This window comes from Convolutriloba macropyga, chromosome 15 (assembly GCF_964194025.1).
Source record: "Convolutriloba macropyga chromosome 15, txConMacr16.3, whole genome shotgun sequence".
Taxonomy (NCBI): Eukaryota; Metazoa; Xenacoelomorpha; order Acoela; family Convolutidae; genus Convolutriloba; species Convolutriloba macropyga.
This window is the reverse complement of record NC_134482.1, coordinates 9,271,810-9,282,870: the sequence shown is the minus strand read 5'-3', so window position 1 is coordinate 9,282,870 and position 11,061 is coordinate 9,271,810. Positions and strand designations below refer to the sequence as shown.

General features: G+C 36.2%; 1 protein-coding gene and 1 long non-coding RNA gene across 3 annotated transcripts; one reads left to right on the top strand and one right to left on the bottom strand.

Annotated features, from left to right (window-relative positions):
- Positions 1-1,271: 1,271 nt before the first annotated feature.
- LOC142354708 (uncharacterized) lies at positions 1,272-10,660 on the top strand. Of its 2 annotated transcripts, none has more exons than XM_075407079.1 (2): positions 1,272-1,494; positions 7,948-10,660. In XM_075407079.1, exons 1-2 carry the CDS (start codon positions 1,425-1,427, stop codon positions 10,362-10,364), a joined length of 2,487 nt encoding a protein of 828 aa, XP_075263194.1. In that variant the 5' UTR covers positions 1,272-1,424; the 3' UTR covers positions 10,365-10,660. The 2 variants fall into 2 exon arrangements, with proteins under 2 accessions (XP_075263194.1, XP_075263195.1); XM_075407080.1 differs by lacking the exon at positions 1,272-1,494 and adding an exon at positions 1,670-1,824.
- On the bottom strand, positions 2,380-4,642 carry LOC142354337 (uncharacterized). The gene is made up of 3 exons (XR_012761077.1): positions 4,432-4,642; positions 3,843-4,157; positions 2,380-2,654 (listed from the first exon to the last, which is right to left on the bottom strand). It is a non-coding gene; the product is annotated as an uncharacterized LOC142354337 (long non-coding RNA).
- Positions 10,661-11,061: the final 401 nt, after the last annotated feature.

Here is an 11,061-nt window from a genome sequence, read left to right as displayed (position 1 = left end):
CAGTTTGAAATGAAAAGTTCTAGGAGCATTTAATGCCCGCTGGCGCTACCTGTTTATCCCGTTTTTGAGGACAAAAACTCAAAAGCGTCAGAACAAAAATTAGTCAAGCGAAAAATCGCAAAAGAAGACCGACAGGACTAATATAATTGCTACAAAGTTCGTTTGAGAGCAATTAACCAGACTGTTATTTACTTCACTCACTGTTCAAAATTTTGTTTAATTCGAGATTGCATAACGTTTTATTTTTCAGGCATTCTATATCCTCAATTTTCCTGTCTCTGCCTAATTTGGTAGATAATTAGGCCAAGAATGAGGATGAGCGAGGTCGGAAATTTATGTGCAAACACTGATGACCGAGCCACCTTCTAATGTTTTATTATTGTATAAATTATTATTGTAATGTGTATATGACCTTGTATGTTGCATGATTACTAGAAGTTTTTCATAATCGTCAGCCCGTGTGGTCTTAGATATGGTTTCCAAAGTTTTGTCTGGATATGACCCCAGTTGAGGTTTTGTTGAAAAAAATGATTGAAGAATCTTGGTAAATAGCGGTGAAAAAAAATTCATTGCTAAAAACCGCAAATCTTACGGAAAATCATCGTGAAAAAATCTACAGTGATTTCTAGCGGTGAGTTTTTGTAAGATTTGCGATTCTCAGCGATGAATTTTTTTTTTAAAATTCTTTTTTACCTTACATTCTTTTAGCAATTTTAGCGTTCGTTGACACCTCGACCCGGAGATTTTTGTTCAGAGAGACACTTTGTCATACCTTTTCAGAATTTATTTTTTTAACGCTCAGGTGTGCAATTTGTAAGGTCCCTCAAACTTCATATAATGGATATGATTGTCGAAGTCATACATGGCCCGTGGTCAACCTGGGTGGGATAATTTTACGGCAAATTTGCTTTTATAAAATGTATTGCACGAATAAATCATTTTGATGCTTATTTTGTTTATTCTGTTCTCTTAACTTTTGATAGTTACAGTGTATATACTACACATGTATACAGACCTTTGTCTATGCTGCCAAGAAACCACCATATGAAAAGTGCTAAAAAGAGTTACAATGTAATAAAAAAGAAAATACTTTTCGAAGATCTTAGTTAACAATGTTTTCTTACTTTGAAAAGCTCTTTTAGTCTGCTTGGCTTTTGTCAATAGCTCGCTTTTATTACTAAAAAGCACGTTTTAAACTCAATTTTTAAACTTAACCACGTTTAATACAAAATACTGCATAAATGAAACGTGATAGTTTTTGTAATCTAAATCTAACGTGGCTTCGAATATTTTTTAAAACTAGTTATATCTTTTTAACTTGGTTACTTTTTGACTGTAATTTAACATTTATCAGTTAGTCAACTCTTATAACCAGCTGTGTGGTTCTGGTTAGTAAATAACTATACTTATAACTAGAATTAGTTATGACTTCTTTGGACAAAGCAATTTTAGACGATTCCGAGGAATTTACGGAAGAGGAAAGGGACATTATAGGTAAGTTATAACTGGTTATAATAACCAAACATTTAATATAAATTAAAAACACTTGAAAGTTGTTCTGGTTGCCAAAATTATTTGATTAAAAATACTTTTGTCTGTTTACTTGTCAACAGGATAAATGTTGTATACGTTTTTGCTTGTATGTGTTAACTTAAATTGACAACGTGTATTTTTAAACATAGAGATATACTGTATTTGTAGTCATAGAACAATACATTTGATGATTTTTATTGTTTCTTTGTTATTAATTAACTCATTAGTGGTTAATGAATAACCAAAATCAGCCTGAATATTTTGAACTCCCGTTACTGCAAAATATACCAGGTAATTATATTTTTGTCATTTTTGCAAAGTTAATGCTGTTTTTAGTCTGTACAGGTTCAATTTTTATGTCTGGATTTAATTTATTTTACGATTGAAAGTGGCATGATCAGAGTGTGATCATAGCGAAAAACAGACTTGGCGATAGTGTGATTCAGCACTGCCCCGGTTGAAGCGTGCGTTAATGATCAGACAATGAAAAACGCGCAAGTGGTTTGGGGGTAAAGTGCGTATTTGATTATATGAACGAGCACCATATTAAAGTCTCACTACATGAAGTCATAACCAGTTGTTTTACGATGATCCTGGAAAATGTTTTCACTCATCCTGCTTGATGTGAAAAATTTATCAAACTGTTTTTGCATATAACTTTTTTAAAAATATTTATATAGTTGCGGCCAAAAACCTGTTCAAAAGTTTTGATATTCTTCTTTTTTTTGCGGGGGTGGGGGGGGGGGGTTGATGATTGTATCTAAAACTTTGGTTGTTTTCTGTATTACCATTCTCACATTACAAATCGCTGAAAAATAAAAAAAATAAAACTAAATACTGAAAACTTTTTGTTCTGAAGAAAATTCAATTATCTTAGTCTAGTTTTTGATCTTAACCTTGGTTGCGGTGAGCCAGGCGTCGGCTACAGTTCAATACCACGAATTCTTCAATGCGTTATTTTCCTCGCAGCATCCTGCTAGATGACAAATTTCCCTAAAACGTATTTTTCGGGGCGTTGTTGTGATGATCCATTTACTTGGCGACTGGGGTTCTTTTTTGGTTTTCTTCTTCTTAATGCCCGTCACTTTTGTTGTCTCTTTGCTTTCCAAATTTTCTAGCTTCTGTCAAGAGTTGATACGAGTATATGTTGTTTTTGTCCATCGAAATTGGAGTAATAAGCAAAGAAACTGACAAAAAAATCATTGGATAAAAACATTGAGAAAAAGATTTTACAAAAATGAATAAAATAGGTCAAAAATGACGGAATCAAGTAAACTAGATAAACATTAATGTCGCCGCTTAATGTCGCGCCAATTGTCGCGCCAATTACTCTCAAACGACTGATTAATGTCGCGCCAATTGCTCTCAAACGACTGGAAAGAGGCTAGTTTCGGCTGCATCTAGGTATGGTATAGAGAGGGTAACTTTAGTTTAATTGAAGGTCGTTGGTTGAGTGCGATGGAAGGGGGGGGGGGGGAGGAATTGAGTGCGCTGGGTTACGGGTGGACGATGCGATGTGCAGGGCTTGAGAAAAAGTGTGGAGGGAGATGTGGGGGGGGATGAAGTATGGGGAGGGGTCGAGGGTCGAACTCTATGAAGCGCTCTTCAAACAATGACAATTTCGGTGAATCGCATACTTGGAGTCTAGTAAGCCAAATGGCTCTAAACGAACTGTTTCCCGTTTTTTCGTTAAAAAATGCCAAAAGCAAACTCTTCACGCAAAGCTCCATGTTGCACAGTAACAAGAAAAAGTTCCGCTAAAATTGTGGTATGTTTGCACGTTGCGTCAAACACTGGGGAGAGAATTGATGGGATCAAACTCAGCTTTCAAGGCAATATTTTTTCTTGTGAAACTTGGATCATCAACTTTACATTGCAGCATCTGGTACACTAACACTGCGTGTTTTTTCAATATTAATGATACGGCTGAGCACTAGTGTAGTAGATCAATGGTGTAAGTTTTTAGATTTTTTCATCACAATTTGGAGAAATATTGCGTCAAAAATTGAATTTTACTTTTGAAAACTAGGGGGTTCTAAATTCCTTCGGCCATTCAGTACTTTTTCGTACCATTTTGTGGCCCATTATTTTGTTTTTGTAGGCCAAATTCTAAACTATGGTTGTAATTCTCCAATACTAGAAAACTTCAACTTCGGAAAAAATTCCAGATTCTCATAAAAGAATAAAAAATCTGTTTCAAGAAGATGAAAACCACGTACATTCTTAGTAAAACAGATATTTCGGCATGGTTTACAAATTACTGATAAGTTTCCAAGATCAAGTCATCTTTTAGCAGACATGGTACCAACCCTTGTTTTTCTTGGGCTTGCAAATGGTGACTGATACTGAGGCTCAAACATTTCCTCTAACTTTTCTTGTCGGTTTGGAAATTGCTCATTTTGCTCTCTGTCGTCATTTAACTTGTCGCAGTCGTATTCTAATTGGTCCAAAAATTTCGACTCCAGTTTCAACTCGCAATTTAAGTCGGAACAATCGCAGCAACTGCAGTCTTCGTTTGAACACTCGAAGAAACAGGTTTCGTTTGTCATACTTGCAAAAATTTCCTCGTAGATTTGATTTACTTCTGCTTTTTCGACTCTCTTTTTGTTGTTATTTATCTGGACCTGTTTCCTTTTCTTCATTTAGAAAAACGTTGTAAATGAAAAAGTTTAAGTTCCAGCTCATAACGCAATCAGATTTTTTTTAATTATTAGGAGTTTTTGTTACGAACCGTATAACTTTCTCATAATCGGATTCGATTCCTGCAAAAATCATGCAATTATGGAAAGTGGCATTCTCTAGAAATTCCCAAGATTCTTGCCAAGATTTGTCCTCTGTTAATTTTATGATATCTAATTTTGTGTTTAGTTGAATTCTGTAAACAGTAGAAAAGGAAACCGATGCGTTCATTTCTTCTTGTTTTCTTAAATTCCAGCCGAGCAGAAACTCAAGCTTGAAAAAGAAAAATTGACTTTTGATTTTGTCAAAAAGTGAAGAAAATATTAAATAAATTGAAATTCGAAGCATTTCTACGAAGTTAAACTTGGAAGTGAAAAAATGACCACTTAGTCTAGAAGTCATTTGCTGACTTTCGTGAGTATATAGATGTGTATATACAAAATAAAGACACTGATTATAAGCCCACAGGAGAGGAGAAATTTTGTAGGAGGGAATTCTTAAAGTGTTCAAATTGTTTTTTATGTACCCATGCTCCAGCTAGTGAAATTGTTCCGTCAAATTGTTTCTAAATGAATTTCCAATTTCTGGTCGTTATGGAACCGGAATCTTCTCGGCTGAAAAGACACCAATCAAGATGCTTTCACATTGTCTCACCAAAAAGCAAATAAATGTTCCGGCATTTCTTTGCACAGTTAATTGCATTAGTTCAACCTAAGGTGTTCTTCAAAATTAAAAACATATTTGAACTTAAAAACATAATAACTTTTAAAATTTTGCGCTTTTTGTTCGAGTATTCTTTCTTCTATATTCTTTAATAATCCACAAAAAAATCACTAAAACTGTTTTTTAAACGCTGCAACTCAGATTTGGCGATCAAAGCGCATCCTTTTCCTAACTTATCCATCTTGTGAAAAGAGATAGATTTCACTTGATTTTTAAAATACCTGGGCAGTTGTTCTATTAACAAGATGATGATTATAATGCTCTAGATCTTATAAGGTAGCTCCAGAAGTCCTCGAAAATTATTTTGAGTGACGCATGAAACGTTTATTTTTTTAATCTAAAGCCCTTACTTGAATTTTGAAAGTTAAGGTTGCGTGAATGTTTTGTTCATTTGTAACAAAACTAAATGCATATCGATATTGCAATTCTAAAAATTGTTGATTAAAAACTTCTTTGTTGACCAGATGATTCTTTTGGAGCCGATTTTTTTAATCCAGCAATTTTTAATTTTTGATAGCGATCTCTATAACACTATAAAGTATATTATTAATTATCTCTGTAGGGTTTATAGTTTTGATAACTAAGTTGAGAAGTCAATTTCTCCGAGTAATTATTTTGAGAAACAAACAGAAAGTTTTAAAAACCGTGGAAAACAATAAGTTAAAAAAATGAAACGTGCAAAGGGTCGCTTTTAATAGTTGACACATTTATAATTTTAAATCTTGTACTGCAACATTTATTTCATTAATTACGTAATTATTATATACAACTCACACTATATGATGACATGGTGCATTGTTTTATCCCACCATGTACATCTTTCATTAATTCAAAGGATGTTGAGCAGCGTAAATGGAACCAGTTTCATTTTTCAATCACCATTTCCACGCGTTATCTGTGGTTAAAAATTCATGGATGATAACTGTTTCTTCAAGACATAGAATTTTCCCTGATTTGGCAATTTTTGCCAAGACTTGACAAATTCTCAAACAGAGATGATCCACTTTTTTGTTGCCTGCAAAATTGTATATTCTGTTGTCAAATCGGGGAGGCATTAGCGTATTATTTTTAAAGAAATGAACTGAGTTTGCAGAAATATTGCAGTAAGAAAAACGTTATACAATTTTACGCCAAAAACAATGACACTGCTCACCACATGCGCTTAATTTAAAGAATTTAGTTTTAGAGTTCTTTTGCGCGTTCCTTATAAATTGTTATTTAAATTTAAAATAATTTTAATTGATAGTACTTTAGGCATCAAAGGGATGTAAGAATACATGTTGATTCAAGGGCCGGAAGAAATGAAAAAAAAGCTGCGGGGGTTGAAACAAGCTGAATTTTCCTAGCTGATTTTTACATAGTTTAGAGCCTCTTTGTAATTTTTACATATTTTTTTCATAATTTACACAATTTTTACATAATTTCAGCGTTGAAAAGACTTTACAAGGAATATTATCTATTTTTTTCATCTGAAAATTGAAATATCAGCGCAATTCAGCTCCCGGGACCTGGCTGCCAGCATATTTCCAAAATGAAACATTAAATATACATTATGATGTTTTCAAATGATCATAGAAATTTCATGTCAAAACATTGAGTTTTCAGCAATGCTTTTTCAGAACAAATTTTTGTTAACCGCGTTTTTGTTATGAACAGAAAAAGCTAAGCTCCAAGAGAAGATTAATTTCTTTGTTTTTGTATCTACTGTCAGCAGTTATTTTTTACCTGAATTAACCTCGGAAACACCGCGGGATGCTCCCTCCTGATTCGCTCACTGTAGTTCATGGACAAAATGGCCACGAGACTCTTCTACTCTATACGGCTTAACTGTATTTAAAGTAAATGGACAAAATTGACATTTTATTACTTGTGTGAACAAATATATGAAATTTTCGAAATTTTCATTTAAGTACTTTCAACTGTAGTTTCAATGAAATTACTATGTTTAGAATGGGCTTCGATAAACAATGTACATGTTGACTGCAGACTTCAGATCTGCCTGTACACAGGACTTACAGACTTCACCTTCTTCTGTATTGAGTTTCAACAGAGTTCACCTTCAACTTAACAATGTTCTCAGACTATACCTTGCTCGGAACTTTAATAATGAAGTCTAAACTTATAAATGTCATCGTGGGAGCTGTTATTATGCATTTTTGAGGAAACACAACATTTTTTTAAAGTCTTCCATTCATTATTAATGAATCAGTTCTGAGTTACCCTGAACGCTGGCTCCGGGTCTTTATTACATGATTTTAGGGAAAATACTCACATTGGGTACCGTTTTTCCTCAAGCCAATCTGACTAATAGAGCTAACGACTTCACCATAAAATGACAAAAAAGGGGACACTAGCGAAGTAGACTTGGGGAAGGAAGTGGTCAGAATATCTACACAAAAATCTGGTATCTTTTCCGTTTGAAACCCCCCCCCCCCCCACCAGTACGTTATGCGCCCCCTAGTTACAGAGGTCGTGTCATTACATAGTAAATCATTATGTAAAATTAATGCACGTGCGTCTGGGGAGTGCAAATAATATGCACTCACTAAGCTGTGGGGGAGGGGGGGGGGGGGTCCAAACGGAAGAGATCCAATTTCTCTTGTCTGTATTTAATAGAGATGTCTAAGAGCCTTGTCAAAACAGTGACACAACAATGTTTTTTACAAAGCGTTTAATTCGACCATATAACACATGAAAATTTGTTGAGATCAAACTCAAAGAATTAATTGTTCTTGTGAACAGTGCTATGAGTAATTTCATATCCACAATTAGCAGCAACAGATAAATTTCCGAAGATAATCACCAATTAGGCTTTCTTGGGGATAAAAATATTGCTGGGGAAAAAGGTTTTGAAAGCAAATTTGGACTAAATTAGACTAGTGTCAATCGTGTCCACAGACGATTAAAACTCTAATTTTATATATGGGTCGTGAAAAATTCCGACAAATTCGAGCATGTATTCTCGATTTTCCAGACATTGGCCACGTAATGATGTTTTTTTTTGTTTTCCAGGTAAAGAAGCTGCCAGACTTCGTTGGGAATTCGAGGAAGAGCGAGCCGGGAAAAACAAATCCACCGCATCGGGTGGAAAGTCTACAACTGGAAGCGATATTTTCCAGGCGGAAGCCACAAATTCCATGGCAATGTTGGCTGACCTCGACAGGCAAGTCAAGGAAGCCATGAACAAAAAGCAGGAATCGCTTCGAGAACTTCGAGAGCTCCAAAATCAGCTTAAAAGTGGCCGAAGTCTGCCTCAAACGTCGGCAACTTCGTCAGTTCCATACGTTTCGCCAATTTCGCAGAGTTTGACCCCGTTAGCTGCAGAAAAACATAGCCATGACTCGACCGATTATCAGCTTTTAGAGTTCAAAATTGAGAGCGCAAAACGAGAACTGAACAATATTGATGATCAAATCGCGTCTCGAAGAAAAATGTATGAAAACAGCTTAGGAATCAATACCGCGGAAGTTTTGGCGATTATCGAAGAACGCGACGCTTTAAAAAAGAAACTAGCTAGTGGCGATTTTGCGTTTAGCTATGTTGAGAAATTAGAACTTGAGCGTCAAATAAACATCGCGAAAGAGCAAGTTTTTGCCGAGCAGAAGAACGCGCGAAAACAGGCCGAAAAGCTTCAAGATGAAATCGAAGATTGCCAGAAAACTATCGATGATTATCAATTATCGAGCCAGGAACTGGTCGCCAAAATTGAGCAGTTAGAAAAAGAAGTTCGTGCCAAAACCGAGGAAGGAATTCAACGCGAAGATGAGCTCAAAGCCGAAGTTCGAGATTTGAGAAACGAAATCGAAGACCGCAAAGTTGCCGAACATAGACTTTCCTTAGACGCTGCTGATAAAGAAAAGTCAAATCAAGATCTTCAAATGATAGTAATTGAAAAGGAAAAACAAGTTACCCAAGCTCACGACGGTAGAGCCCAATTAGCCCGTGAAAACATTGAAAACATTTCAAATTTGAAGGCTGAACACGCGGCACAGATGAAAACACTAGTCGCTAAGCTCGAAAGCGACCAGAAAGTAGCCCTAGCTTCGCTTGACAAGAAGAAAACGGAAGAAATGACAGCTGCGGTGGACAAACTCAAAGCTGAAATTTCAGACCTGAAAGCCAATAACTCTCGGACAGTTGAGAATTATAACTACGATATCGATTCGCTTAAAAAGACCCTTACCGAAGAACAGCAAAAATCGAGCGAATTGATACGAAAGATGAAAAATGCTTTCGAAGATGATATGAAGTCAACAATTCATAAAGAACGAATGTTTTCGGACGAAGAACAGCAAAGGCTTGTCTCAAAAGAAAAACAAATTTTTGAGGACGAATTGAAACGGGTCAGTTCAAGGTTAAATGACGCAATCGAGTACGAAAAATCTCAAGTCGCCGAAATGAAATCTGCAAACGATAAACTAAAACGAGAGCTTGAAAAGACGCTTGACAAACACAAATGTGACATTCAAGACTTAAATGCTTCGAATGAAACCGCGGTTGGCAATCTAAGGAACCAACATTTCCAGGAATTGGAACAACTTCGGCAAAAACTGACTCAAGAGCGCGATTTTGAAGTCGAAAAACTATGCAAGCAGATCGAGGATCTCGAAAACAGACTGAGACATTTAGACAAAGATCATGTTGATCTTACGACCAAGATCGATCATTTCTTCAACGTGTTCGACCATCATGAAAAGACAATTGTGTGCGAGGTCAATGACCTTTGCAAGATGATTGCGGAATCCCTTGACATCGACTCTAGAAAGGTCACCTCAAAAATGACCCCGGTCAAACCTCACCAAATGTTGCTCAACCCGGCTCTGCAGAAAACTACAACTCGAAATTGCTTGGCGAACATGCGAGCTACCGTAACTGACCTGGTTAATAACTACGGCGACCTTCAGAAAGTTATAAGTGGGTTAAGACATCAATTAAAGGATTTACGAAAGGAAACGGAACAGAAATTGATAACGTTGACCGAACACATGAACATCGCGAACGAGAAAGAGCAGGAATCGTTGAAAGAGGAATTAGAAAACGCCCACGCAAAGATAGTCTCCGAACTTCAAAACGTTATCCGAGGCCGAGAGGCCGAAAGCGACGAGCTGAAAAAGAAACTTCGAATCATGGAAAACGAAGTTGAAGACTTGCACAAGTCAATGAGCAAATGGAAGGAAGAAACGGCATCTAGACTTTCCCAGAATTTCGAGGCCGAAATGAAATCCTTGTATCTTCGAAGAATGCGTGAAGAACAAGAAGCAAACGAGTTGTTGACTAAGCAGAAATTGCTGATAAAATTAGAAGATCAGGTCAGTCGGTTGAGAGCAGAGCAAGCTCTCGGAAAGAGTTCAGACCAAAGTACTGCCAAGTTGATAAATCATCTGCAAGATCGAATCCGCGGGTTGAAGATCGACACTCAGCAATCTTAGCCCAGAGAAAGGAGACCATAGAAGCAACTTGCCAAAATTGATGCCAAAAATTGCTTGGCGCACAAAAAAAACTATTTTCACGGAAAAAATGCGTTTTTAATGGGCTTCATAACAAGATCGAAAAGCTTCTAAATAAAGTTGAAAGTATAAATTCTCTGTGAAATAAAGCGACTTCATTTCTATGCTTACTATAAAAATTCGTTGGTGTGTAAATAAGTATTATCATCCTAATCCTGTAAATGTTGCAATATAATAAAATTGTATATATTATTGCCATAAAAACTATTTGAAAGGAATAGTTTTTTCCGTTTTCGTCTATTAACTGTGTAAGGTGTCGAAAGTTCAACAAGCTTTTGGCCTCAACCATGATGGTGGAGAAGGCATCTGATGTAAGCCTCTTGCTCCCTGAATGATCAAAATGATCCGTTTAGCATTTTTGATCAACCCTTCCCACGCACGACCAAAATGCGGTCCGTATGGTGAGTTAAATTCCCAAACAGTGTTTTTATAAGAAATTCAAAGGCAATGCGTTGATTGTTGAGACTGCGGACACATCGCTTTAATTCTCCGTTTGCTTCGTTTGCTCCAACAATCGTTTTGCCGACCAATCGTTTTGGTTGACATCTTTTTAATGCGAAAAGTTAAAGGGCGTGTAGAAAAACGTCCATGTTTAAATTAGGGCTTGGCTCAAGATGTG